At 50.7% G+C, this 25,108-nt stretch overlaps 1 protein-coding gene across 5 annotated transcripts in view; it reads right to left on the bottom strand.

Annotated features, from left to right (window-relative positions):
- Window positions 1-22,217, bottom strand: part of H6PD (hexose-6-phosphate dehydrogenase/glucose 1-dehydrogenase) — a 35,496-nt gene extending 13,279 nt beyond the window's left edge. Inside the window, exons 1-5 of one of the 5 annotated variants that reach the window (XM_036851221.1) lie at window positions 21,874-22,217; window positions 10,888-11,000; window positions 8,636-8,729; window positions 3,595-4,231; window positions 2,345-2,462 (exon numbers count right to left, since the gene is read on the bottom strand). In XM_036851221.1, the coding sequence (XP_036707116.1) occupies window positions 2,345-2,462; window positions 3,595-4,231; window positions 8,636-8,729; window positions 10,888-11,000; window positions 21,874-21,878 (967 nt within the window). In that variant the 5' untranslated portion in view covers window positions 21,879-22,217. Of the gene's footprint in view, window positions 1-2,344; window positions 2,463-3,594; window positions 4,232-6,302; window positions 6,415-8,635; window positions 9,022-10,887; window positions 11,001-21,873 lie in introns of those variants that run through there. The other 4 variants (XM_036851236.1, XM_036851229.1, XM_036851244.1 and 1 more) reach the window with 4 other exon arrangements.
- Window positions 22,218-25,108: the final 2,891 nt, after the last annotated feature.

The following is a 25,108-nucleotide window of genomic DNA, read 5'->3' as shown; positions in this document are numbered from 1 at the left end:
GGACAGTGGGCTGAACTATCCCCCTCTGGCTGCAAGCCCCTCAGGGCTGGTGGGTCCCCGCCACCTGCCCTGCTCTGTCTCTCTCTGCCTCTGGGCCAAGTGAAGCAGCACGGGCTCTGGGGTTAGCAGCAGTGAGATCCACTGCTCAGAGCCCACACCCCGAAGGCGACAGGGCCTGAGCTTTGGTCACACACAGCAGCCCTGAAGGCAGAGGTGCGGCGCCACCCTCCTTCCTGGACCTCGGCTATTACATTGCCGCCCAAACCTGAGACTCTCCCTGCTATAGGCCTGCCGTGGCAAACAGACCTGCCCAGGCCTCTCCCTGCCTTTCTGTTTTCCTTTCTCCAACATCCAAAGGTACCTTCGCAAGGATAAATAGGCCTGCAGTTTGCCTAGCCCCTGGCTCCGCAGGGATCCTGCAAATGACCTCAGATAGCAAGAAGGATGGGGTGGCAGGGTTGGAAGAAATAAGAGCCAACGACGCCAACTGGTAACTCCAGACATCACGACTCTTCCCCAACCCAGGGTGGGCCCGGGAAGGAGTTGCCAGAAATGGGCTAGGAGAGAAGACCCCGTGTCAAGCCCAGGCAGAGAGGCGCTGGCCCCTGGCCCTGGCCCACAGCTGGGTTGCCAGGCCTCCTCCCATCCCGCCCCAGGCTCTCAGCGCCGGATCTATAGCTCATCTCTCTGCAGATGAAGCCAGGGCGCAGCCCAGCCCTCACTGCCGCCAGGACACCCAACACACACAGGCACAAGGAGGAAACCCACGGCCTGAGCCCTTGCTGAGGACAGGAGGGGAAACGTGGGAGGCTTGGGAAGGATCCCCAAGACCCAGGAAGGCTCGCTTTAGTGGGGAGAGCACCTCTTTTCTCATATGGGTTCCAGATGGAGAAACCCAGCTCCCCTAAAGGACAGCAAAGCCCTTCGAGGCCTGCCTCCTGCCTGACACCCCAGCCCACCGTTCCTCCCCTCCCCACCCGCCCGGCCCCAAAGCACCATCTGCATCATTCACTGTGGAGCTTGTCCTGATATATCACCTCCCCCAGTGAACCCCTGAGGTATCAGGGGACTGCGGCTGGGTTTCACACCTCTCTATCACTGCAGCCCCCAGAGAGCTTCTATAGCACTAAACACACGTTCAAAGACAAAGGGGAGAAAGCTGAAGAGAGTCACCAAGGGAAAGAGAAAGAGACAGACCTCCTGGTCCCCCATCCAGGCCCGAGGGGCCCTCCCCTCCGCCCAGGCACACACTGTGGGGTGGGGACGGTGGCCTCCGGCACCGCCGCTCAGGCTGCGGAACACAGTGGTGGGGACGAGCTGGCTGCAGTGGTGCAGAGCCTGGTGCCGGAGCCAGACTGCCTGGACCAGGACCCGGCTCCACCACTTGCGGCCGTGACCTTGGGCTCGTCACCCAACCTCGTCTGTAGGTGGGAGCTGATAACAGTGCCCATCTCATATGGCTACTGGGGGCATCAGCAAACAGTAAGAATGAGCCTTAATGATTTGGGGTAAGCACCGATGCTTTAAACACACACGGTCAATGCTCACAAGACGTGATGGAATCACGGAACGCTGGAGCTCAAAGGGGCCTCAGCTGCTGTTGTCGACACAACCCGCTGGCCTCACAGATGAGGGACAGGAATGGACGTGCTGAGGTCACTCGGACGCAGAGACAGGCCTGACACTCAGGTGTCCCTACTCCCAGGTCAACACCGCTCATTCCTGCGGTGTTTGGTCAGCACTTCCCAGGTGCGTGCCAGGTGCCAGGGAGGAGTTGGGAAAGACAGACAGGGCGGGGATGAGACGAGGCCAAGAGCGCAGAGGGGCAGGGACGGGAGGCACGTGCGCTCTGCGTGTGCGGCAGGAGCGGGCCCTGTCAGGACGGTCGGCAGAGGCTCCCCAACAAAGTGACCAGCGAGCTGAGAACGAACGCACAAGAGGTGAGCAGGGGAGGGGAGGAGAAGGCCGAGGGAGCGGCCGGTTCCAGTACTGAATACCAGCCCGGGAGCCCTCGTGCCGGCTGCCGGTCTCCACCACACTCCCAGGAAAGCCAGCTGACCTCCCAGGGTTCACTGCCAGCCAGTGTTTCAGCACCTGGGCCAAGCCTACTTAACGGGACTGCATGCTCCCTAAGGGCAGCACTGACCACGTGGGGGTTGCCTGCAGGCACCCTGGGGTGTGGCATGGCCCAGAGCTGGGCACACGGCAGGCCCTGGAGGGAGACCACACACCCGCAGAAGCTTCCCTCTGAGAAGCACCGGCCAAGGCGTGGGGCCCAGGCGGACCCTCCTGTCCTGCGGGCCGGCGCCTCACAACAGACGCGGGGCAGCGAGCACGCACACACCTTCTGCGTCCACCGTCTCCTTCATGATGATCTCCACCCGCTCCACGTGGTGCCGGTTCCAGAGGCCGTCCAGGGCCTTGCGGTTCTGGTCTCGGAAAGGCAGGATCTGGGCCACCACCTGCCAGGGAAGGAGACTGTGGTGCTGTGGTTCCTCGCAGGACGAAGAGGGAATCCTGACCCAAGGAAGGGCCCCCAGCCTCTCTACCCCCTGCTCAGAAGAGACGCTCTCGGCAGCAACAGTCCCTGGACGCCAGGGCTTCACAGCCCAGTAAGGACTCCAAAAACCTCTCAGTAACCTACACAGGGTCACCAGCTTTTTCTTTTGCAAAGAAAGAAAATATTTAAGGATTCTCTATCTTCTATTATCATCAATTTTTAATAAAAGAGATATTTTAACACTAAAAATGGAGCAAGAAAAGCTTCAAACTGAATACCATCCAGTTTTGTTTTTTTTTCTAATTTCTCCCATAAACAAGTGAAAAAACCTACCAGGATGGGCAACTGGCCTGAGGACCCGTCTTTGGAATATTGCAGCTCCAAACAGGGCTGGACGGAAGGCGATGCCTCTGCCCCAGATGACTATGTGGTGCCCCACTGTGGCCCTGGGCCCACGTCCTGGTCAGCACCAGAGAACACAGGTGCTTGTGTATTCTCTGCTGCGGTTTCCGGGAAGAGGTGTCCCGAAGGGGCCCTGAAGGTATGTTCAGAGTGAACTGGCCAGCTGACTAGCATCACCCAGGAGGCCAGCCCCTCGCTCCACCACAGGGCCTGGATGAGAAGCATGGACTTAGGGTCCCTATTACATTTTAAGATCTCGTTACCAGCCTTCTGGTTCAAAACAGAACTCAGGAAGAAAAAGGTACTGAGAAAGAGCCGATGGGTGTGGAGGAAGGTGGTTAATTCTAATTCCCACAGCATGCCCAGCTGGAAGCCAGGTCCAGACCTCAGAGTCTCAGGGCCCCCTCTGCAGAGAATACAGGGCAACGCAGAGACATCAGAGCTCGAACCCTGGCTGAGAAACAAAGAGCACAGGATACACTAAAGAACAGGTGGCTGGACACGTGGACATGGGCCAAGCAGTCCTGCCCTCGCCACTCACCGCCTTTCCTCCGGCCTCCTGCCTCCTGCCCACAGTCAAGATGACCATGGAAGCCCAGATTTCACGACGCCTTCAGGCCCAATTCCGCCATCGGTGTGGCCCTGTGGACGGGGTCTACCTGCACCAGCTCCCTCCACCCCTGCAGGCTCACCTGCTTGCCCAGGTAATGGTCCACCCGGTACATCTCCTCCTCTTGGAAAAAGCTCCCAAGTTCTGTGGCCAGCTGCTGGGCTGAGCGGTGGTCATGGCCAAAGGGTTTCTCAAGGACAACGCGCAGCCAGGCACCTGGGCCTGGACGGCAGCTGCTGTTGATGCTGCGGGCAATGTCTGCATAGGCGAAGGGTGGCACCGAGAAGTAGAAAATCCTGCCGGCCTCCTGGAGGCCTTCGTGCTGGACCCAGGCCTCAATGTCCTTGCTCAGGGCCAGATAGTCCTCAGGTGTCTTCAGGCGGCGGTACTCGCTCAGCTGCTGGAACTGAGCCTTGAGCTCAGCACAGCGACCGGGAGCTGTGTCCCTGGGGCAGGAGAGGGACTCCAGGACCTTGGCTATGATCTCCTGGCCCTGCTTGGTGTTCGTCAAAGCAGTCCCGTGGAAGCGAAAACTGTGGCCCTTCCCCGCCTCCTCCAGGTACAGCTGGAACAGCCCCTGCCATAGGTATTTTCTGGCCAGGTCCCCGGTGGCTCCCAGCAGGATTACGGAGACATGTCCCTGGAGCTCCTGGGCCTGCAGGCAGCCCAGCAGGGCCACGCACACGGCCGCCGTGAGCATATTCCAAGCGCCTGCGTGCCTGGGGCACATGGGGAAGACAGACAAGGAACAAGGAAGGATCAGACACGGCTCAGGCGGCTGCGATGCGGGAGGGAAAAACACTTCTAGGTCATCAAACACTTCCTGCCTGGCAAGAAACAGCCACCTGGTTCTCAGGAAAATGTTACAGTCCCGCAGCTTCCCTCTCCCTCCTCAGCAGCTTGGCTTCTCTGCCTCAGTGGGTCAGGAGCCTGCCCGTAAGCAAGGACGCCGCCACTTGCTAGAGGCGGGCCGTCCTGCTGCAGGAGCAGGGCAAGGGGGCACCAGCCCCCGGGGAGGTCCCAGTGCTGCCGTGCGCTTGCGGCCGTCCACTCTACGACCGAGGCCAGTCCCGTCCACAAGCACGGGTGGCCGGGGCCATCGGAGCAGCAGGCCTTGGTCTCGGATGACGGCTGGAACTTTGGGAGGAGACATCACTGCCCCCTCACTCCTTCCTCTGCTCTTCCCTGTCTACTGGGCTCCAAGCACAAAATGATCACTAGTCACTGCTACAGCACGGTGATCAAAAACACGGACTCCGGAACCACCTGGCTGAGTTTGAATCCCAGCTCAGCCCTTACTCTGAACAACTATTTAACCTCTCTGGGACTTCCCTGGTGGTCCAGTGAGTAAGACTCCGTGCTCCCAATGCAGGGGCCTGGGTTTGATCCCCGGTCAGGGAACTAGATCCCGCATGCATGCCACAACTGAAAGATCCTGTGTGCCGCAACTAAGACCAGTGCAGCCAAAATAAATAAATAAATAAATAAATAAACAAACAAACATTTTCAAAAAACATTATTTAACCTCTCTGTACCTCAGTTTCCTCATCGGAAATGGGGGTATTAGTGGTACCTACACCATAGGGCTGTTACAAGGATAAAATGAGTTAACATTGAAAACATGTTTAGGAGAATGCCTATCTCCTATAATGCACTATATAAGTATAGCTATCATTATGGAATATTGCTAATAGCAGCAAACACTGAATGCTAGCATGTGCCCAACACGGAGCTAAGCACTTCTGTGCATTGGCTCTCACTGAATCCAGACAAGAGCCCTGAAAAGAACCAGTGGAGGGGGTACTATCACAGCCCCCCCATTTTTCAGATAGACAAGCTGAGGCTCAGGCAGGTGAAGGTCTCGTGGTGAGAAAGCGGGGAGCCAGGCAGGCACCAGGCTCCCGGCTCCAGAGCTGATGGGCAGCAATTACACACTGCAGCCTCGCCAAAGTTAGCCTAACTTCTTGGCTAGTTTTCAGTCTCAAATTTGAAGCAGCTGACATGCAGGAAAGGCGAGAGGCCTTGGACCTGTCACAAATGCACCAGAGGGTTTAATTTCTCTGGCCTTCTGCTCTGACCAAGGCTGTAGGGCTTGATACACTCAATTCTTACTCCATGGCTCTCCCATTCTCCAGTTTCCTGCCAAGGTCAGTGCTTTGAAGGAAAGGCAGAGGAGGTGGGAGGAAAGCAACACGGGTTCTCAGACATAGGTGGGGGGACCGGGGCCCAGCCTGGCGTGTGGGAAGACTGAAGAAGGAAAAATAATGATTATTATATGGCACTTATTATATGGCAAGTATTCTACCGATAAAGGATTAACAGAATCCTCAACAATGAGGCTACGGTCTAGTTATACAGATAGGGACACTGAGGTTTAAAGAAATAGCAGGACTTCTGAAAAGGCCCTGCAGACCTTCCCACACCCCTTTACCATCCCCTCTATCAAGGGACCAGACCTGCCCGACTCTGACATTGACCCCTCCTCTCACTTTGCCCTTTGCCTCTTCCCCATCTCTCTTGAGATCCAGCTCCAAGATGGCCCTGGTTAGGGGCCAAACCAAGATGAGGTTCCAGCAACAGTGTCTGCACCAGAAATCTATAGGACACCAGACATTCCCATCACTGGAGCTTTAACTGAAGGACCGAGGGACCACATGAGCAGCCCCCCAGCTTCCTCTTCCACTGTCCCTTTATCTGCACTCACGCCCAAATCCACAGATGGCCCGGAGAACCATTCCACTTTTTTCTCCTGCTTTCCTGTCCTTGGCCCTTCAAGCATTTCTTTCTCACCTGGCAACCGCCCCTGCCTGGAGGGAAGGAAAAGCTGCAAGGTCAGTGCAGGGAAGAGGCAGCGAGAAATCTGAAGCCCAGAGAACAGCCTGGAGGAGGAGGAGCCGCCAGCTGGCAGCCGCGTCTCAGAGCTCCTGACCGGATACTGGTAGCCAGAGGTCTGGACGTGCCTGGATGGGCAGGTGAGGGAGCCCCGAGGGCCAGCACGTCTACCCGACCCCAGAAAACTGCAGAAAGCCGTGACGCTTGGCCACTTGGCCTGAGCCGACCCCTGGGCCTCTATTTAACCGTGTTCTGGCTCTGAAGCCTGCTGCGGTCTTCCCTGCCCAGCCCTGTCCGGGCTCCCAGTTCTCAGGTTAGCCGCCCTTATCTCTTGCTTACGTCCCCGGCCTCCTTTAAACAAACACAGATCAGAAATATCGGTTACTGCAACATGGTTGCTTACCCTGTGGTTGCTAAACAACCAGGGAACCACCCTTTCCTAAACAAGTCAGGGGGCGTGGCTCTGTGTGTTTGGTTTTCTTATCACCATGTTTTTTAACCTTAACAGTGTTTCTCAAACTTATATGTGCTTATGAATCTCTTGCGGAGCTTTTTAAAATGCAGATTCTGATGCAGAGGATCCGGGCATGGGGCCTAAGGTGCTGAAAGCTGGTCCAAAGAGCCCACTGTGAGGAGAAGGACTCTGGAACACTGAGCGGTGAAGCCCAGAGCCAGGGCTGTTGTCAGAGGAGCATCAGATGAGCTGGAGGGTTTTCAACCTGCCCCCTACTCCCTTCACCAAGGCAATGAACCTCTGATCCAGCAGGCCCAGGGCAGGTGCAAACATGGGTATTTCAAAGCAGCCTCGAATGGCTGAGACTTGCCCATCCCCCTGCAAAACCTGGTTGCTAACGACCTCGAGCCTAATACCTGACGTTTACCAAGCAGTCAGCATGTGCCAGATGATGTAAATGCACTGTCTCAACCTTCCCTCAAAACACTGTTGGGAAGGAGTTCTACAAGGATGCCCATTTTACGGATGAGGAAACGGTAGGTAAAGTTAGCTGTTGAGTCCCAGATCCTGAGGCCCCAGTCACTGTGTTAAACAGCTCCCTTAGTCGAGTGGAGGAACGTGGCCTTTGGGTAAGAGGATGGGCTCAAGGCCATCTCTGAGCTGTGTGACCCAATTAAGTCACCTAGTCAGTCCTCACCTTACAAGTGGGCTAATACCCCCAAACTAATGGAGGTTTGCGAAGATGAGTGGAGATGGTAAAAGCCTTGCCATTTCCTCCTCTCAGGGTCTACAGAGCCCAGCCCTGCAGACAGCACAGGATACACCCCAGCATCTGCTGGTCCTCACACCCTGAGAGGAGGAAGACGGGTGCACAGGTGTCCTCCCTGCTGCCCCGACAGAGAATAAACAGGCTCAGAGAAGCCCAATTACGTCAAAGTCGAGGTCAGGGTCCCCGCCCTGGAGCAGAGGGGAGGTAACAGGGAACCAGACGGCTCTACACCCACCTGTGGCCTAAACTGCTCTTGGGCTGCGAGGCTCTGCTTTTGAAGGATTTTCTGAAGCACTTCCTCCTGCCTCCTTGCCTACTCTGAGAGGAACGGGCTGTGAAATACAACTCCTAAGATTACATACTTGAACTTGGCCAAAAAACACGGAAGTGGCATTCCAACGGCTGATCCTGCTATGCATCGCTTCTATTTTTAATTAATAAATAAGAAAACTATTAGTGCAAAGTTTGAGCCGCTCCAGGACAGGAGGACAGTGTATTAGACTGTGGATTGGAACACATGATGATCCTTCCCCAGAAGAATCTAAACACCACGTAACCTTGAACATGCATGTACCCTGGTGGGCCTCAGTTTCCCCATCTGTGAAGAGATGGAGCTAAAGGACCTCTACAGCACCTTCCTGCCCCTAAACTGTTTTCCAAGGAAAGGAGATAACATCTCTATTATCAGGGAGAGGGCCACAGCCTTTCTGTAAGGGCAGTCTAGTGCTTGCAGCCTTAGGCCAACGCAGCAGGGCCGGGAAATACAGGACTGAAATAGGAAGCATGGAGCTGATAACTGAGTGTCACCCAGAAGTTAAGGCCAAACTCTTCGAAGCTATAACTTCAGTGTGTGGAGGATGCAATTTCATTTACGACAATTATTATTCAAGATACTTGCCAGAAACACACTATGCTACCAAGTGCGGTGCCGCGGCGGCATCCTCTGGGGGTGACAGGCTCGGGACGCAGAGTCGGGACTGACCGGGCCCACGTACAGAGTCCGGGGCACCTCTCGCTGCCCCCAGCTCCAGGGTGAGGGGTTCCTACCAGGCATCCTGGGAGACTCACCTTGTAAAGTGTGGCTCTGCTAACATCCCCAAAGCTGCGAGCGCTGACGTGGCCGGCCAGAGGGTACGGACCAGAAGCGGGGTTCCCGTCTGTTCTGCCCAAAGTGAAAGAGGCAGATGTGGGGTGCACCCAGGACCAGTCCCAGCACAGCCCCGGCCTGAGCGGGCGCTCCAGCGGCAGAGCCGTTTCTGGGAAACCACAGGACGAAGCACCTCTGATCCTCTGGTCCCAGCAGACAAGCGGCAGGAGAAAGGAGCCGGGACGTGAACGCCAGTGGCTACTGCCGCTCTGATCCCTTTCCCAATGCCACGTGGACACCTTTGACCTCTACCTTCTGTTTGCCCAGCAGGAGGAAGGGGGATTTCCTTCAAATCACAGCTCAGGAGCTTGGAATGTTTAAAAGAACGCATGGGAGTAAAACAAGAGTTCAAAGTGAAGGTGACTTTTAGCTGAAGTACAAGGGGAAGTGCCCAGTCCCTTCTACACTCGCCAACTCCAATATGTTTCCTGCACTCTCCCCTTTGCGTTCTGGGTCCTCCGTACATCCCCAAGCAGATGCCAGCTGGACCCTTCATGATGAACTGTGACCTGCAGGCATCCCCCTCAAGGCTGGACAGGGGACAGAATTCGTAAGATCAGCTGTGAGGCTTTTTCCTCCGTAATCTCAGAGAATCCTTATTCCCATCACCTCGTTACGTATCAATCCTGGGTCCCTGTGACCCAAATGGTGTGCTGGAGCCACCGCATACCTGCACACAAAATGCCATTGCTAAATCTTCAGGCATTCGTCAAGACAGTTGTTAAACACAGCCATTATTAAAAACCGAATTACACAAATTTATAACCAAAGAAGTTATATTAAAAACAAAGGGATTAGGGGAATTCTCTGGTGGTCCAGTGGTTAGGACTCCGAGCTTTCAGTGCCAAGGGCCCGGGTTCAATCCCTGGTTAGGGAACTAAGATCCCACCAGCCGTGTGGCTCAGCCAAAGAAAAAAATAAATAAATAAAACTCTTAAAACAAAAACAAAACAAAAAAAGGTATTAAATACTCAAAACTCAACACTCCCTAATTGATTTACTTCATTTTACTATTATCTATGCTCTTGACATTATTTAACCTATTGTGTCCGTAAGGTGAAGATAGATACTCTGTAACGGTGTGCTTGAGGCTGGCCAGCGTGGGAACATTTACACGGCAGGTGTCTGTCGGCAAATGCCATCAATCTGCCTCCCCACCACCAACTGCCACCCTTTCAGAGGTTGTTAAACATTCACCAGCACACAAAGGCCCATACACCAAGTGGTTATTTCCAGTCTGGACTTTCTCCCCCTAAACTCCCTTCTCATACAATCAACTACTACTCTGACACCAACAGCTGGATGCCCGCAAGACTTAACCACGTTCAAAACTGAACTGACTTATCTCCCAAATGCTCCAGATGCAGATCTTCCCCATCCCTGGCAAATGGCACCTCAAACCTTCTAGGTGTCAGGCCAGAAACCTTGGGGTCATCCGATCTGTCGGCAAGTCCTACAGTTTCTGCGACCAACATCTGTCTAGCATACAACTACTTCTCACCATTCTCACCTCCTTCCACCTCTCCACTCTGGTCCCAGCCACCATCACCTCTGTCTGGACCACTGAGAGAACCACTTCACTGGCCTCCCGTTTCTATCTTTGCCCAAACCCAGGAGAGTGATCTGTTTATAGCATCAGTCAGATCATGTCATTCTTCTGTTCGGTGGCCTGCGGGGTCTACACATTCTGGCCTCCCATCGATTACCTCTTTGATCTTTTCTCCTATTCTCTGCCCCTCTCTGGGCTCCAGCCACCCATCCTCCTGCCTCAGGGCCTTTATACTTGCTGTTCCCGCTGCCTGACCTACTTTTCCCTGCAGATGTCCACGTGGTCCACTCCCTCACTAACTGCAATTCTTTGCTGAAATGTCACCTTCTCAGTGAGGCTTTCTCAGCCGACTCTGAGTAAAATTGTAAACCTCCAACCCTCATCTCATCCCCTGCTTTATTTCTCCCTGTAGTACATTTTTGTATGTGATATGTATATTTATTTTGTTTATTGTCTGTCACCCCTCCACTCAAAAATGTAAGTGCCAATGAGGACAGGGGTTTTTGTGTTTTGTTCACTGCCCACCTCCAGGGTCTGGCAAAACAGGGCCTGGCACACAGAAGGTACACTATAAATATTTGCCGAATGAACAAAAGAATTCCCATTGCCCAAGACCACCATCACCTGTGTATGAGCACCTGCGTGTGAACGATGGCACGAAGGAATACATCTCTAATGGTGACTCCAAGCACTGTGACACAGCACACAATAGCAGCAGCTCGCTACCTGAAATGATACTATGAACAAGAAAAGAGAATATAGAGTATTTAACTAAATGCCAAATACTGGGCTAAGAGCTTCACAGGCACCATGCCATTTAATTCTTGCCACAGCTTAAGAGATAGGTACTATTATTGTCCCCATTTTTAGAATAAGTAGAGAGAAAACTAAGGTGCAGAGAGATAAAATAACCTATTCAAGGTCAGGCAGCTCAGAGGTGAGAGGATTTGAATACAGGCAGCCTGGTTCCAGCACTTACTTCCCACCTACCTGTAAAACGTGTGACTACAACCCCAAATAGCAAATTTAAAACACTGTTTTAGGGGCTTTCCTGGTGGGACAGTGGTTGAAAATCCGCCTGCCAATGCAGGAGACATGGGTTCGAGCCCTGGTCCCACATGCCACGGAGCAACTAAGCCCGTGCGCCACAACTACTGAGCCTGCGCTCTAGAGACCGCAAGCCACAACTACTGAATCCCGCACCCCACAACTACTGAAGCCCGTGCGCCTAGAGCCCGTGCTCTGCAACAAGAGAAGCCGCCGCAATGAGAAGCCCGTGCACCACAACGAAGAGTAGCCCCTGCTCGCCACAACTAGAGAAAGTCCACACGCAGCAAAGAAGACCCAACGCAACCAAAAATAAATAAATTACCCAAAAAACCCCACTGTTTTAGTGTGGACACTGATCCTGCTCCCCTCCAAGACTGGAATGACAGCGGTCTGAACACTCCCGTAAGCGACCCAAGCTGGCTGGCAGCTCTGCTTCCCTGCTGTGAATGGCCATGGCCTCCCATGTCCACTCCAGCGGTGATTCGCTCACCTTCGTTCTGACGTCATGAAGACACCGTATTTAAGCCTGAGTTGCTTTCTTAAAACCTGGAAGGCCCTTTGCCGGGGAAGGGCTCGTTTCTGGACTCCTTAGCCACTTAGTAGCTGTGTGAGCTTACACAAGTTATTTAACCTCTCCCAACCTCGACCACAGAGTGGGAAAACAAGTCAATGAGAAGCACAAAAGGAGACAATCCATATAAAGCACTTGGCACGATGCCTGGCAAACAGTAAGCGCCCAAGAAATGTTAGCCTCTGTCATTATTAAACCAAGAGCATCATGAGTAAGGCGACTTCTCTTGCTCATCTCTTGGAACTGCTGCAGAACCAATTAACTTCCCACAACAGAAAAAAATGCCAAGGAACAGCACATCGACAACTTTGTGATCTTCCAGCCATACTGATGAAAAATCAAAGGGATATAATGCTGAGATGGTTAAAAAAAGTCCCCACCCCAGCCCATGAGGGCTTTATAATCTGACCCAAAGAATACAGTAGAGTAAACTTCTAACTCTGCAGCCCTGGGCCTTTCACTTAACTACTCAGGGCCTTTTCTCCAGCTGGAAAATGGGGATCATCCACCTCATTTTAATGTCTTGGGAAAAACCCCCCGTATCATGATGGTGAAAATACTTTGAGAGGTAATGGTGGTAAGAGGTCTCCTAGACAGAGAGCCACCCAGTTCCCAGCTCAGGGCAACAAAAAGCCAAACCAGACATCCTGCTCTGTCCGTGGGTTAGGGCCTGGCAGAGTCCATGGTGAAATTTGGCGACAAGCGATGACATTTTGCCTCGTTCCATCAATAAAGTGAGAAGTGGGTAGGCCACAGATGACCAAAGGTGCCTCCTGGTTTCCCTTTGTCTGCCCACAGATTTGACTGTTTCCCTTTTAAACAGCCTAAAACCATCTGACAGTAAGAGTCACTTAGTAAATTCTAGTCTTTGGATAAAAATAACTTTGAGTGTTTGCCTGGAGTGGTTATTTGCTCAGCAGTTATGTACCTCAAAGAAACATGTACACAAAATACCGCCTAAAAATGAGCTCTGTGCATGCCAAACACTGAGCCTTTTTATCTCAGGTGCTCCTAAAACTTGCCAAAAGATTAGCCTCATAAGCTGATCACTGTAGAAAATGTACAACATAATTTAAAATACACCCAGCCTGCTGGATGCTGGTGGGGGACCTCGACGCCCAGGGAGACAGGAGGAACCCCCAAACGAACAGGTAGGACGTGGGGGGACTGAGCGGGGAGGAGAAGTGGAGGCCGGAGGGAGCCCCTGAGGGGTGGCTGAGAGGGGGGAGGGGTTCCCATGCCCGGAAGGACCCTTGGGGGCTCGGATCAGGGGGGAGTACGCCCAGCGTTTCCTCTGCCCAATCTGCTGGGGAAGCCTGCCCAGTTATCGGGCCGGGTCCTACGCCCACCCTCAGAGGCCCCCTCAGGGCCCCATTTGTCCTGGGGGCATAGGAGGGAGGCCGGGGGGAGAACAGGAAAGGCAGGCGGGAGGGGCCCTCCATGACCGGGGCAGCAGGAGCGGGAGAGGAGCAGAGGGTGTTGGCCCCGCCCACTCGACCCTGGGAAGCATGCTGGGCTCCCAGATGGGGTCCCCCGCCCCCTGAGACCAGAGGCGGGAGGCACGCCTGGGTCCCTTCTGTTCCACTGAGCCTAAGCCCCACCTCCCACACCTCCGGGGGCCTTTTCCAGCCCTGTGGTCCTAAGCATAGGCCCTGCTCACCACCCAAACCCCGCCCCTGCTTAGGCCCTGCCCTCCACAGCCAAGGTCTTTTCCACCTTTTTTTTTTTTTTTTCCCTCCTCTTTTTCACTATTGCGGTTCTGTTTTACCTTCCAGTTGTTGTTTCATCTATATTTTTATTTTTATATTCTTTCTAACGTATCTGTTCATTTCCTAGTCTAATTTTTTTACTTTGTTACTGTTTTTTTTGTTTTTTTGTTTTTTTTTGCCACCCCACATGGCGTGCCAGACCTTGGTCCACGAGCCGGGTGTTGGGCCGAAGCTCCTGAGATGGGAGCTCCAAATATGAACCACTGGACTAACAAAGAACCTCAGACCCTAGGGAATATTCATCAGAGTGAGGTCTACCGGAGGTCCTCATCTCAGCACCAAGACCAGCTCTACCCAACAGCCTACAAGCTCCAGTGTTGGAAGCCTCAGGCCAAACAACCAGTAAGACAGGAACACAACACAATCCAACTCATCAAAAAAAAAAAAAAAAAAAAAAAAAGGCAAAAAAATATGTCACAGATGAAGGAACAAGGTAAAATCCTACAAGATCAAATAAATGAAAAGGAAATAGGCAATCTACCTGAAAAAGAATTCAGAGTAATGATAGTAAAGATGATCCAGAATCTCAGAAATAGAATGGAGGCATGGATTGAGAAAATACAAGAAATGTTTAACAAAGATCTAGAAGAACTAAAGAACAAACAAACAGAGATGAACAACACAATAACTGAAATGAAAAATACCCTAGAAGGAATCCACAACAGAATAACGGAGGCAGAAGAACGAATAAGTGAGCTGGAAGACAAAATGGTAGAAATAACTGCTGAGGAGCAGAATAAAAAAAAAAGAATGAAAAGAATTGAAGACAATCTCAGAGACCTCTGGGACAACACTAAACACACCAACATTTGAATTATAGGGGTCCCAGAAGAAGAAGAGAAAAAGAAAGGGTCTGAGAAAATATTTGAAGCGATTATAATGGAAAAGTTCCCTAACATGTGAAAGGAAATAGTCACCCAAGTCCAGGAAGCACAGAGAGTCTCATACAGGATAATCCCTAGGAGAAACACACCAAGACACATATTAATCAAACTAACAAAAATTAAATTCAAAGAAAAAATATTAAAAGCAGCAAGGGAAAAACACAAAATAACATACAAAGGAATCCCATAAGGTTATCAGCTGATTTTTCAGCGGAAACTCTGCAGGCCAGAAGGGAGTGGCAGGATATACCTAAAGTGATGAAAGAGAAAAACCTACAATCAAGATTACTCTACCCAGCAAGGATCTCATTCAGATTCAATGGAGAAATCAAAAGCTTTTCAGATAAGCAAAAGCTAAGAGACTTCAGCACCACCAAACCAGCTTTACAACAAATGCTAGAGGAACTTGTCTAGGCGGGAAACACAAGAGAAGAAAAAGACCCACAAAAACAATCCAAAAACAATTAAGAAAATGGTAATAGGAACATACATATCAATAATAACCTTGAATGTAAATGGGTTAAATGCCCCAACCAAAAGATACAGACTGGCTGAATAGATACAAAAACAAGACCCATATATATGCTGTCTACAAGAGACCAACTTCAGACCTAGGGACACATACAGATTGAAAGTGAAGGGGGGGTGGAAAAAGATATTCCATGCAAGTGGAAATCAAAAGAAAACTGGAGTAGCAATACTCGTATTGATTAAATAGACTTTAATATACTGTTACAAGAGATAAGGAAGGACACTACATAATGATCAAGGGATCAATCCAAGAAGAAGATATTAACAATTATAAATGTTTATGCACCCAACATAGAAGCACCTCAATACCTAAGGCAAATGCTAACAACCATGAAAGGGGAAATCGACAGTAACACAGTAACAGTAGGGGACTTTAACACCCCACTTACACAAATGGACAGATCATCCAAACAGAAAATAAATAAGGAAACACAAGCTTTAAGTGACACAATACATCACATAGATTTAATTGCTATTTATAGAACATTCCACCCAAAAGTGGCAGAATACACTTTCTTCTCAAGTGCACATGGAACATTCTTCAGGATAGATCACATCTTGGGTCACAAATCAAGCTTTGGAAAATTTAAGAAAATTGAAATCGTATCAAGCATCTTTTCTCACCACAACACTATGAGATTGGAAATCAATTACAGGAAAAAAAACTGAAAAAAATACAAATACATAGAGGCTAAACAGTGCACTACTAAATAACCAAGAGATCACTGAAGAAATCAAAGAAAAAATTAAAAAATACATAGAAACAAATGACAACAAAAACATGACAACCCAAAACTTATGGGACACAGCAAAAACAGTTCTAAGAGAGAAATTTATAGCAATTCAATCTCACCTCAAGAAACAAGAAAAATCTCAAATAAACAATCCAACCCTACATCTAAAGCAACTAGAGAAAGAAGAACAAAGAAAACCCAAAGTCAGTAGAAGGAAAAAAGTCACAAAGATCAGAGCAGAAATAAATGAATACAAACGAAGAAAACAATAGCAAAGATCAATAAAACTAAAAGCTGGCTCTTTGAGAGAATAAACAAAATTGATAAACCCTTAGCCAGCCTCATCAAGAAAAAAAAGGGAGCTCTCCAGGCGGCGGGGAGGGAGGGCAGCCTGCTGGGTCCGCATGGCCTCGGGCTGAAGCCCCGGTCCCCGCCCGCCCCAGCGCCTGGCCGAGCCCCGCCCCCCGCGTCTCCATCATGGGTAGCGGTGGTCGGATGTGCTCCCGGGTCCGCGGGACAGGGGGGCGCAGAGGTCCCTTGTGTTGGCAGGGGTGGGTGCGGCGAGGTTCCGGCGCCTCCGTGGAGCATCGTGGGGCTGGGGCAGGGGGCGCCGCGGATTGCGATGCTCTCCGCACTTTCCCGGCTCTGAAGCCTCGATAACACGGCTAGGCAGCAGTAGTTTAATGGGGAGTTTGCCTGCTGGGAACTAGGGGCCTGCTGGGGTCTCAGTTCCTGGCTGGCCGCGGAACACGAGGTTGCCAGGAGTGTGACGGCAACAGGCAAGAGTGACCCGCTGGTGCAGTGATAAGCAGGAAAGGAAGGACAGCGGCTGTTGGCCTGTGAACCTAGGCAAGAATGACCAGCCGACACAGTCCAGACCAAGGTCCGTGGGCCCAGCTCAGTTTTGTGTGTCTGGTCAGTGGAATAGACCTGCACGTGTGGCTCTTGTCACTCTAGGATTGGCTTCAGGACAGATCCTGCTGATGAGCCCAGGGCACTGCCCTCAGTTCTCCAGGAGAGTGCGCCGGAGTGGAGCCAGGGGGGTGTGCCCGACTCAGCACGGTGGCCACGCACGTCCAGTCTGCTGGCAAGGGCAGTGGGGAGCCGGGGGAAGTCATGGCCTTGGGAATGTCCTCTGATGAAAAAGAACCTGCGGGCTTATAAAATAACTTGTGTGTGGAACGTTGGTGTGCTGAGAAGCAGTTCTGTGTGCTTTTTCCCCCTGGTGTGGATCAGCAGTGCTGAGGCAGCAGGCGGGATACAGAAGTGTGAGCAGAGACCGTCTGGAGTCCCCAAACTCCAGGGAAACTAGAGGTGACAGCCAGCCTAGTGACGAGGACAGGAGCTGGGGGCGGTGGCGCTGGCGGCAATCCAGCAGGTTCCCCTCATCTCAGGGCCCTAATCCTGGCTCCAGCCGGGTGGTCAGGGGAGCTGCAAGGTCTTATGGGCGAGCAGAGCCCACAGTCCTGAGCTGTTCTTCGCTGTGTCTGGGTCATCTCCCCCCATCCAAGGGGAGAAATCTAGATGAGATTTAAGAATTAGTGCTTTAAGAATGTGGACCTCGGGCTTCCCTGGTGGCGCAGTGGTTGAGAATCCACCTGCCGATGCAGGGGACACGGGTTCGAGCCCTGGTCTGGGAAGATCCCACATGCCACGGAGCAGCTGGGCTCGTGAGCCACAATTACTGAGCCTGCGCGTCTGGAACCTGTGCTCCACAACAAGAGAGGCCGCGATAGTGAGAGGCCTGCGCACTGCGATGAAGAGTGGCCCCCGCTTGCCACAACTAGAGAAAGTCCTTGCACAGAAACGAAGACCCAACACAGCCATAAAAATAAATTAAAAAAAAAAAAAAAAGAATGTGGATCTCATAGTTGAAACCTCAGAAGACATGTTTTCAGCACAGGGTGTTAAAGTGAACGGAAGGATTCAACCCCTTTTCAAGGAGGGTGTCTCCATGTGGGCAGAACTAGAGAATAAATGGGTCTTGAATAAAAAAAAAAAGAAAGAAAGAAAGAAAAAAGGGAGAGGGCGCAAATCAATAAAATTAGAAATGAAAAAGGAGAAATCACAACTGACACTGCAGAAATACAAAGGATTATAAGAGACTACTACAAACAACTATATGCCAATAAAATGGACAACCACAAAGAAATGGACAAATTCTTGGAAAGGGACAATTTTCCAAGACTGAACCAGGAAGAATTAGAAAATATAAACAGACCTATCACAAGTAATGAAATTGAAACTGTAATTAAAAATCTTCCAACAGACAAAAGTCCAGGACCAGATGGCTTCACAGGCGAATTCTACCAAACATTTAGAGAAGAGCTAACACTGATCCTTCTCAAACTCTTCCAAAAAATTGCAGAGGGAGGAACACTCCCTAATTCATTCTATGAAGCCACCATCTCCCTGATACCAAAACCAGAAGAAGATATCACAAACAATGAAAATTATAGACCAATATTACTGATGAACATAGATGCAAAAATCCTGAACAAAATACTAGCAAACAGAATCCAACAACATATTAAAAGGATCATACACCATGATCAAGTGGTATTTATCCCAGGGATGCAAGGATTCTTCAATATACACAAATCAATCAGTGTGATACAACACATTAACAAATCAATGATCATCTCAATGTATGCAGAAAAAGCTTTTGACGAAATTCAACACCCATTTATGATAAAAACTCTCCAGAAAATGGGCATAGAGGGAACCTACCTCCACATAATAAAGGCCATATATGACAAACCCACAGCAAACATCATACTCAATGGTGAAAAACTGAAAGCATTTCCACACGATCAGGAACAAGACAAGGATTCCACTCTTGCCACTCTTATTCAACATAGTTTTGTAAGCCCTAGCCATGGCAATCAGAGAAGAAAAAGAAATAGAAACTGGAAAAGAAGTAAAACTGTCACTGCTTGCTGATGACATGATACTATACATAGAAAATCCTAAAGATGCCACCAGAAAACTACTAGAACTAATCAATGAATTTGGTAAGGTTGCAGGACACAAAATTAATGCACAGAAATCTCTGGCATTCCTATACACTAACAACGAAAAATCAGAAAGAGAAATTAAGGAAACAATCCCATTTACCATCACAACAGAAAGAAAAAAATACTTAGGAATAAACCTATCTAAGAAAGTGAAAGATATGCACTCAGAAAACTATAAAGCACTGATGAAAGAAATCAAAGATGACATACCATGTTCTTGGATTGGAAGAATCAATATTGTGAAAATGACTATACTACCCAAAGCAATCTACAGATTCAATGTAATCCCTATCAAACTACCAATGGCATTCTTCACAGAATTAGAACAAAAAATTTTACAATTCATATGGAAACACAAAAGTCCCCAAATAGCCAAAGCAATCTTGAGAAAGAAAAACAGAGCAGGAGGAATCAGGCTCCCCGACTTCAAACTATACTACAAAGCTACAGTAATCAAGACAGTATGGTACTGGCACAAAAACAGAAATATAGATCAATGGTACAAGATAGAAAGCCCAGAGATAGACCCACGCACATATGGTCACCTAATTTACGACAAAAGAGGCAAGAACATACAATGGAGGAAAGACAGCCTCTTCAATAAGTGGTGCTGGGAAAACCGGACAGCTACATGTAAAAGAATGAAATTAGAACACTTCCTAACACCATACACAAAAATAAACTCCAAATGGATTAAAGACCTAAATGTAAGACCAGACACTATAAAACTCTTAGAGGAAGGCTTCCCTGGTGGCACAGTGGTTAAGAATTTGCCTGTCAATGCAGGAGACACGGGTTCGAGCCCTGGTCCGGGAAGAACCCACATGTCGAGGAGCAACTAAGCCCCTGTGCCACAACTACTGAGCCTGCGTGCTAGAGCCCATGAGCCACAACTACTGAGCCCGCGTGCCACAACTACTGAAGCCGTCACACCTAGAGCCTGTGCTCCATGACAAGAGAAGTTACTGTAATGAGAACCCCGCGCACTGCAACAAAGAGTAGCCCCCGATCGCCACAACTAGAGAAAGTCCACTCGCAGCAATGAAGACCCAATGCAGCCAAAAATAAATAAATAAATAAATACATTAAAAAAAAAAAAAAAACTCTTACAGGAAAACATAGGAAAAACACTCTTTGACATAAACCACAGCAAGATCTTCTTTGGCCCACCTCCTCGAGTAATGAAAATAAAACAAAAATAAACAAATGGGACCTAATTAAACCTAAAAGCTTTTGCACAGCAAAGGAAACCATAAACAAGACGAAAAGACAACCCTCAGAATGGGAGAAAATATTTGCAAATGAAACAACAGACAAAGGATTAATCTCCAAAATAAACAAACAGCTCAATATCAAAAAACAAACAGTCCAATTAAAAAATGGGCGGAAGACCTAAATAGACATTTCACCAAAGAAGACATACAGATGGCCAAGAGGCACATGAAAAGCTGCTCAACATCACTAATTATTAGAGAAATGCAAACCAAAACTACAATGAGGTATCTCCTTCACACCGGTCAGAATGGCCATTATCAAAAAATCTAGAAACAATAAATGCTGGAGAGGGTGTGGAGAAAAGGGATCCCTCTTGCACTGTTGGTGGGAATGTAAATTGATACAGCCGCTATGGAGAACAGTATGGAGGTTCCTTAAAAACCTAAAAATAGAACTACCATATGACCCAGCAATCCCACTACTGGGCATATACCCTGAGAAAACCGTAATTCAAAAAGACACATGCACCCCAAAGTTCACGGCAGCTCTATTTACAATAGCCAGGACATGGAAGCAACCTAAATGTCCATCGACATTTGAATGGATAAAGAAGATGTGGCACGTATATACAATGGAATATCACTCAGCCATAAAAACGAACGAAATTGAGTTATCTGTAGTGAGGTGGATGGACCTAGAGTCTGTCATACAGAGTGAAGTAAGTCAGAAAGGGAAAAACAAATACCGTATGCTAACGCATATATATGGTATCTAAAAAAAAAAAAAATGGTACTGATGAACCTAGTGGCAGGGCAGGAATAAAGACATAGACATAGAGAGTGGACTTGAGGACACGGGGTTGGGGGGGGGAAGCTGGGGTGAAGTGAGAGTGGCATGGACATATATACACTACCAAATGTAAAATAGATAGCTAGTGGGAAGCAGCAGCATACACAGGGAGATCAGCTCTGTGCTCTGCGAGGACCTAGAGGGGTGGGATAGGGAGGGTGGGAGGGAGACGCAAGAGGGAGGGGATATGGGGTATATGTATACATATGGCTGATTCACTTTGTTGTACAACAGAAACTAACACAATATTGCGAAGCAATTATACTCCAATAAAGATCTATAAAAATAAATAAACAAAAATAAAATATACATGGGAAAAAAACTACACCCGGTCTACCCAGGTTTCCCTCACTGGCTACCTTTCACAAGCTACGGGCCTGGTGGGGGGCAGGGACAGAGGGTTGGGGGAAAGCAATTTCGGCTTATGATTTTTCCAGAAGTTCTCACTTCCAGCTACACATTCAAGTTTGAGCGAGCAGATTTTCAGAGACCCAGATAGGTTTACTTCTGCAAAACCATTCATTGGATGGATGTGTTTGAAACGCTGATCGAAACCTGAGCGCTAATGCCAAAGATTAAGCAGATTCCGGGGTGGGGGAGTGGGGAAGCCGCAAGTTCCTCCTCTCACTGAACTGAACTGCAGAAAAGCCTGGGAAAGGGGACGCCGCCGGCCCCTCCGGACCAGCCTCGACCGCGCCTGGCTGCCTCCTGCCCACCCGCCACCAAACACAACTGCCGCGCCAGGGGACCTACGGAGGCGGAAGCGAACAATAATTTATTTCGCAGGAAGAAGGCGGGGAAGGGAATTCGGGCGGGTGGGTGGTGGCTGGGGTGACTCTTCCCAACTAAACACCCAAGGATTTCACAGCCACGCGGGGCCGGCCTCTCGGGCCTGCGGGTTCGGCTGGGTGCGAGCACGCAGTCGCCCTCCGGCTGTAAATAATTCCTGCGGCCAAAGGAGCCGGAGAGAAAGCGGGGGATGCAGCTTACTTCATCTCGCCCGTCAGAGCCGGCCGCTTCTCCGGGAAACGTCGAGGGCGGCGCAGGGAGCCCGGTGCTGCGGGCCGAGCTCAGGCCAGGCCGGGGCCCCGCGCATCCTCTTCCGCCCGCCGGGCCCACCCTAACAGGGGCGCGTCACGCGGCCCCGCGCCTAACGCGCGCTCGGGTTTCGCCAGCGACGCCGGGGGCGGCGAGCGGGGAGGGCGCAAGGCCAGGTCCGGCCCGACCGACCCTTCGCGGCCCAGCCCGAGACGCGTCACAGTCCGCGAGGACAGTGCCCCCGCGATACCTGGACCTCAGACCCCTGCGACCTCGGCGCGCGCGCGCGCGCAGAAGGGCCCCCCCGGGCCAGGGACGCGCACGCGCAGTGGGACCAGGCGAGGGGCGCGCGCCGTGGGGCCGAACCAGGGGCGGGCGGCCGAGGCGCAGGCGAGACCACGCCCCCTAGCTCCGGTCGCTGGGGGTAGGGGGGCGGGGGTAGGGGGGCGGGGGCAGGGCCCTCCCGCGAGGCCCTCCCACATGATTCCTTGGTTCCCGTGGATGGGCTGGACTTAAGAACGAAGTGAGCGGACCCTTCTCTGTCGCCCTGGGTTCTCTTGTGCATCGTAGAGGCCGCCTTCTGGGACACACGAGGGCCGAGGGAAGTGGTTGTGTCGTGGAGCCGGGTTGCCCACGATCTGGCACAAGCTGTGGGACCTGGAACAGGTCACTTGACCTCGCTTTTCTCCATCTATGGAACGAGCGGCTTGGTGTATCCCATTTTTAAAATCCAGAAGTAGTGATTTAGGGGTGGGAGAGCAGGCTATGGGCCGTGTCTCCACCAGGCAGCTTCAACTCTCTGCCTACACTCGTGTGACTTTGAAGACACTAACCTGTGATAAGTGCCCAGGAAGTGGTAGCTTGCACCTGTGTGGCTTTATTAGCAAGATCGTGGATGGGAAGAAGGCCTTCTCTGCGGGGTGATGGTGAGGTTATAAAGAGATGACAGGGTGAGCTACCTCTCTGAGCACTCAGTGGGTGGTATAACGGCCCCCTGCCCCACTCTTCACCATTATCACGCAGTACCTGACCCTCACTCTCACCTTCATGCCCACTTTCCTCCCAGCCCTACAGTGTGGTCAGTGCCCCCTGTGGGGCCGCAGCCATCAGAGAAGCTGCTGCTACTTCCTGCTTCTCAACAGACCCTGCGTGACCTTGAGTTAAATAAGGCAGGGTTGCTGCTACATTGACCAGCCACACCACCCAGGACCACCTCCTGGATGGTCTCATCCCTACTCCTGAGCATCTTGGCTCTTTCCCTTCTTCAGACCCACCTTCCTCCCATCCCAGAGACAGGAGAATGCCTGGTCACCTGTGCTGCAGAGCGCTTGACCACCCAACAGAGGGCATTCTGACCAGAGAAAGAAAACTTGTAGCAGCTTTTGATTCCATGAAGGTTCCATTAGAGGTAGGAATGTCAGGAACTAGCAGAAGGAACTTGGCAGTGGCCAGCAGGACTAAGTAGGGCCAACAGGCGTGATTACCACACAGGATATTAAGCAAGAGGGTTCCAGGAAGGCTGGGGAGCCAAGGGGGGCTGGGCTCCACTGTCATCAAAGCCAGGGGCCATCTGGGGGCCTGCACGGAGCTGTTGGGCCTCAGCAAGGATTTGGCCATACTGGGTGGTACCCAAGGGGAGAGTCAAGTAGCCAGGTCCCTGCCCGGCTGCCTCCATAGCTGGAAGTGGGTGGGAGGGTCTAGGGCAGCGGCCAGCCAAACCATGCTGGACGATGCCAGGACTTGGCCAAGAGCCCTTCCCGTGTTCGTAACCCTGGGTGCACTGTGCACTCGCATAGCATGTAAACTGGGGCCAAAGGAGGCACAGATGGGAGAAGGCAGTGCTCAGAGACTGATATGAGCGGTGGGGACGTTTCCCAGATCCCTGTACAGCCAACGTCGGTTACCTCGAGGGCACCTTTCAAAACATCCCAAAGCCAAGTCAGCAGTAACCAGCTTATTAAGAACATGCATGTGTCCACTTAGGTGTCAGTGGGGTGGGGACTGGGGAGTGACATGAAATGAGCCTAGGGTGTCACAGCTGTTCTCCCTGCCAGTACTTCCATGCCCACACATAGTTGATATGTTTTCATTTCTCTACCCTCCTCCCTCACTCTTAGTCCTTATCTCAGGGACTCTGATTCTGTACCTTCTAGTCTGATCTCGACCATTACTTTGCTTTCTTTCTATCATGAAAACAATTTGGTTTCATCCAGGTGTGAGAGCATTGCCGCCTAAAACCAAAAATCTCAAAGCTTGTCCATGGAGCTTTATGATGAGCTTTAGCACCTTTGCATACCTAAAGCTTTTCTCATTTCTTTGCTAACAGCAGCTACAAGGCCACATCACAAGGTATGCCACATCACAGGTTATGCCACATCACAAGGTACTCCACATCCCATGGGACCAGGTATGCCCAAAACCCTCTGAAGGAAGCCGGAAGAAAGGAGTGATGCCCTGTGGTGGTGATGGAGGGTGTCCCGTGACCTGAACTGTGTCTGCAAGGAGCGCCCTGGAGCTCTGTTTGAAGCTTTTTTTGTCTTCCTAAACAGTGGGGTAGGCAGAAGTCAGGGTTACTTCAGCCTGCTTCCCAGATGTGGAAAGTGAGACCTGGAGAGATGAATGACTCGCAAGAGAGGGCAGTGGAGTTAGAAATAAAATCATGTTGCAGTTTCTATTTTGGGGCAGCAGTTTCTATTTTGGGGCAGCAGTCACTAAGTTAGTTCTACTCCTTCACTCTGCTCTTTGTACAGGGTGGGGAGGAAAGAACAGGTGTCGTGGATTTTCAACCACCAGTACATCTTTTCATCCCCAGGCATGAGAAAGCCCAGCACTCTCTCTCTCTCTTTCTTTTTTTTTTTTTTTAAGATTAGCTTCATAAAGTCTACATAAAGTAGCTACATATTGGTTTTCTATTGTGGCCATAACAGTTGACTACTATTTAGTGGCTCAAACAAAGCAAATATATTATCTTACAGCCCTTTAGGTCAGAAGTCTGATGTGGGTCTCACCGGACTAAAACCAAGGGGTGGCAGGGCTGCTGTGTTCCTCTCAAGGGGAGCCCTTTTCTTGCTCATCTGGGTGTTGGCAGAATTCAGATCCTTGTGGTTTTAGGACTGAGATCCCTGTTCCCTTGCTGGCTATCAGCTGAGGGCCATTCCCAGCTTCTAGAGGCTAGCACATTCCCTGG

This window comes from Balaenoptera musculus, chromosome 1 (genome assembly GCF_009873245.2).
Source record: "Balaenoptera musculus isolate JJ_BM4_2016_0621 chromosome 1, mBalMus1.pri.v3, whole genome shotgun sequence".
Lineage (NCBI taxonomy): Eukaryota > Metazoa > Chordata > Mammalia > Artiodactyla > Balaenopteridae > Balaenoptera > Balaenoptera musculus.
The sequence above is the reverse complement of the archived record's forward strand: the minus strand, read 5'-3'. Positions and strand labels throughout refer to the sequence as shown.